Raw genomic sequence first — 3,432 nt, 5'->3', positions numbered from 1 at the left:
TGTAAAGAAGTACTGAAGGTAAAACCATATACTGTGGTCTATACTAAGGAACACGATGAAGACAAAGAGAGTGTGGGTTCTTCGTATCATGTTACTGTACAAGTCGAGAATGGCATTCCATATTCAATGGAAGATAATGCAGAATTGGAGGATGTTTCGCCATGTTATCACATATCCTTCAATAATGGGGACCCTCAAGAAGATGAAGATGTGAAAGATGCTCCACCTGAACTTGAAGAAGGAGTGAGGACGACAGTTGATGCCTTAAGAGAAGTTAACCTTGGCACCGATGAAGAACCAAGACCCACCTACCTAAGTGCTTTACTTGAAGATGACGAAGAGAGCACTTATATTGAATTACTCAAAGTGTTGCACCCGACTATTGCATCCTGGCCATTTGACGCTTGGAGATTGGATATTGTTGGACCACTGCCAAAGTCCTCTGGTGGCCACCTATACATCTTGGCTGCAACTGACTACTTCTCAAAATGGGCTGAAGTTGTTGCTCTTAAAGAGGTAAAGAAGGAAAATGTTGCAAGTTTCATCCGAGTAAACATCATCTATCACTTTGTCATTCCCCGTTACATAATAACGGATAATGGCAAGCCGTTCGACAATAGGTAGATGAATAAGATTTTTGAGATCTTTGGCTTTAAGCAACGTAACTCTTCGATGTACAATGCTGCCACCAATGGTAGACTCTATGCAACGTGTTAAAGAAAGTCGTCTCAAAATCCAAACTAGATAGGAATGACCGTATGGAAGAAGCTCTATGGGCATATAGGACGACTCACCGCACGCCGACACAGGCGACTCCTTATTCACTCGTTTATGGAGTCGAAGCCGTCTTGCCACTTGAGCATCAAATACCTTCGTTACGACTGGCTATTCAAGAAGGGATCACTGATGAACAAAATGCTCGACTTCGGTTAGCAGAGTTGGAAGCTCTTGATGAAAAGAGATTGGAAGCTCAATAGAGTCTTGAATGTTATCAAGCTCGATTATCTCGCGCCTTCAATAAAAGAGTTCGCCCGAGATCCTTTCAAGTAAGAGATCAAGTCCTTGTCGTACAAAGACCCATAATTACTTCCCACAAACCTGTAGGGAAGTTCACTTCAAAATGGGATGGGCCATATGTCGTACAAGAAGCTTACTCAAGTGGGGCTTACAAGCTGGTTGATGTAGATGTTATAAGGATCGTCCCTATCAATGGCAAGTTTTTGAAGAAGTATTATCCTTGAAGTTGCAATGCTCCTCGATGTACGAGCCTAAACTGCAAGTCATGACACTCCTTGATGCACGAGCCTAAACTGCATGTTGCAACACTCCTGGCCCGCAAGAGTATAAACTGTGTACGACCCAAAAAAAGTTTGCTAGGTTGAAAATCTCGAAAGAGGCGGCCTAGGCAAAATTTAAGATGTAAAAAAAAAATCTACCCAGTCTGAACTATGGTATGACTTGATCCTCTTCACTGAGGTACGTAGGCAGCTTAGAGTTTCATTCTAAGTTCAGTCGCATAAGTTCAAAAGATACATATTGCCCCAATTGTTGTTCGAATGGAGTATGAAAGAATGTAAGATCAAGCTGAAATGCCATCCTCCTACTGAATTTTGACCTCATTTGATTTAAAGAGGGCAACCCTTCATGGTAAATTGATATCTTCAATACCGATTTTAGGAGGAGGTCAAGTATTTGCATTGAAGTCCATGGATTCTCTATGTCTTCAGGTTCGCCAAACCTTCAAGTTTGTTGGTCTCCAAGTCCGCCCTCTACCTTATAAAAAAGGAGAAGAGAAGAGAGACATCAAAAGGAAACACAAGTATAAGGAAAGGATTGCTTGGCACAACGTCTCAAATCCAGTGAGACTTGAAGTCAAGATATTTGTGAGAATATGACTCTTAAATTTCGATTGATGGAAAGTAAGACATCTTCCGATCTTGAGGCTTCCATTCCAAAATATGAATTTTGGGTGAGACTGTGCAAATCTGGAATTGATAGCGTGGTGTAATATAAAGTTTATTTCAAAATATTATCTAGGATGATTCTGAAGTTGTTTGATTGAGAATTTTGGGTATATCCTAGATCGTGAAATCTAGTTTTCAAGAAATCAAACGGTTTGTAATTTCGACATTCTTACACCAAGTTATGATTTTTTTGTGAGACAACGCAAATTTGGGATTGGTAGCGTGGTGCAATATAAAGTTGATTTTAAAATATTATTTGGGACGATTCTGAAGTTGTTTGATTTAGAATTTTGGATATGCTCTAGATCTTGAAGTCTAGTTTTCTTGAAATCAAACGGTTTGCAGTTTCGATATTTTTACACCGAGATATGATTTTTTTTGGTGAGACTGCACAAATCTAAAATTTTCAACGTGGTGGAATCTAAAGTTAGTTTCAAAATATTATTTGGGGCGATTCTGAATTTTGGATATATTTTAGATATTGAAGTCTAATTTTCGAAAAATCAAATGGTTCATTATTTGGACTCTCCCACGACAAGATATGAATCTTTCGTTACAAGTGCGTAAAGCAGAAAATTATGCAACTAAGATAAATGTCGGGTAATATAAAGCAAACGAGAAGCAATCTTATTTAAGACGAAATAAATATCCACTAGGTCAACCTAATGTAAAGATAAAAGGGGAGAGAATGCTAACAGCCTAATCTAAACAAAATTTGTAGTTGATCAATTCTTGACAGCTAATCTCCAGGTTTTTCTTCTTCTCCTCCAAATTGGACGAATCATCAACTGTCAACAAATTTACGTTGTCATATGAAGAGACCTTAGTCTCGGCAGTTGAAATTTTTTCCTGAATCTCTTCAACCTCCTTTTGAGTCGCTTCTATAACACCTTCGAGGTTCTCCCTCTCTTGTTGTAATGTTTGTAACTTCTTCACAACTCTCTTCAACTTCTTTTCACTAGAGGAAACTTTCTTGACTTTCTCACTTGCTTCAAGTTTGAACGATTCGAGACGCTCTTTAGCTTTGGAAATCAGCTCTAGCTTCTCATCTTCACTCGTCTTATCAGCCATATTGGATCGCTCTTGGTCATATAATGCGGCAAGTTCAAAAAGAGAATTTAGTAAACCTTCTAATGGAGAAAGATCTAAAATATTCGTCTTCTTCATATCCTCAAAAATCTCAATGATTTGCTCCCTATAAGATGAGAACAATTCCGGACGAGTTTTGGAGATCCTATTGCAAATATCCTCCCGAAGTCCTAAGATGAATTCCTTTTTGCAATTGAAAACAATGCTTTTTCGTCATGAGGAAAAGATGATGCCTTTGAAGATGACTTTACTTTACACATAGGCCCTCCAATAGATTCATCACTCACTTGCGGCTTGTCGCATGGGGATACCATAGGATGCCCAATGGTGTTTAACTACATAAAGAAAAGGCAAAGAAAGTAAGTAATTTATAGTGAAG

At 38.6% G+C, this 3,432-nt stretch overlaps 1 protein-coding gene across 1 annotated transcript; it reads right to left on the bottom strand.

The window, feature by feature from the left end:
* Positions 1 to 2,663: 2,663 nt before the first annotated feature.
* On the bottom strand, positions 2,664 to 3,131 carry LOC138884659 (uncharacterized). The gene has a single exon (XM_070165671.1). It carries the CDS (start codon positions 3,129 to 3,131, stop codon positions 2,664 to 2,666), a length of 468 nt encoding a protein of 155 aa, XP_070021772.1.
* Positions 3,132 to 3,432: the final 301 nt, after the last annotated feature.

This window comes from Nicotiana sylvestris, unplaced genomic scaffold (genome assembly GCF_000393655.2).
Source record: "Nicotiana sylvestris unplaced genomic scaffold, ASM39365v2 Un00027, whole genome shotgun sequence".
Taxonomy (NCBI): Eukaryota; Viridiplantae; Streptophyta; class Magnoliopsida; order Solanales; family Solanaceae; genus Nicotiana; species Nicotiana sylvestris.
The sequence above is the reverse complement of the archived record's forward strand: the minus strand, read 5'-3'. Positions and strand labels throughout refer to the sequence as shown.

Coding starts and splice junctions, on each gene's coding strand:
- LOC138884659 (XM_070165671.1), bottom strand. CDS start 3,131: ATGAAGAAGACGAATATTTTAGATCTTTCTCCATTAGAAGGTTTACTA.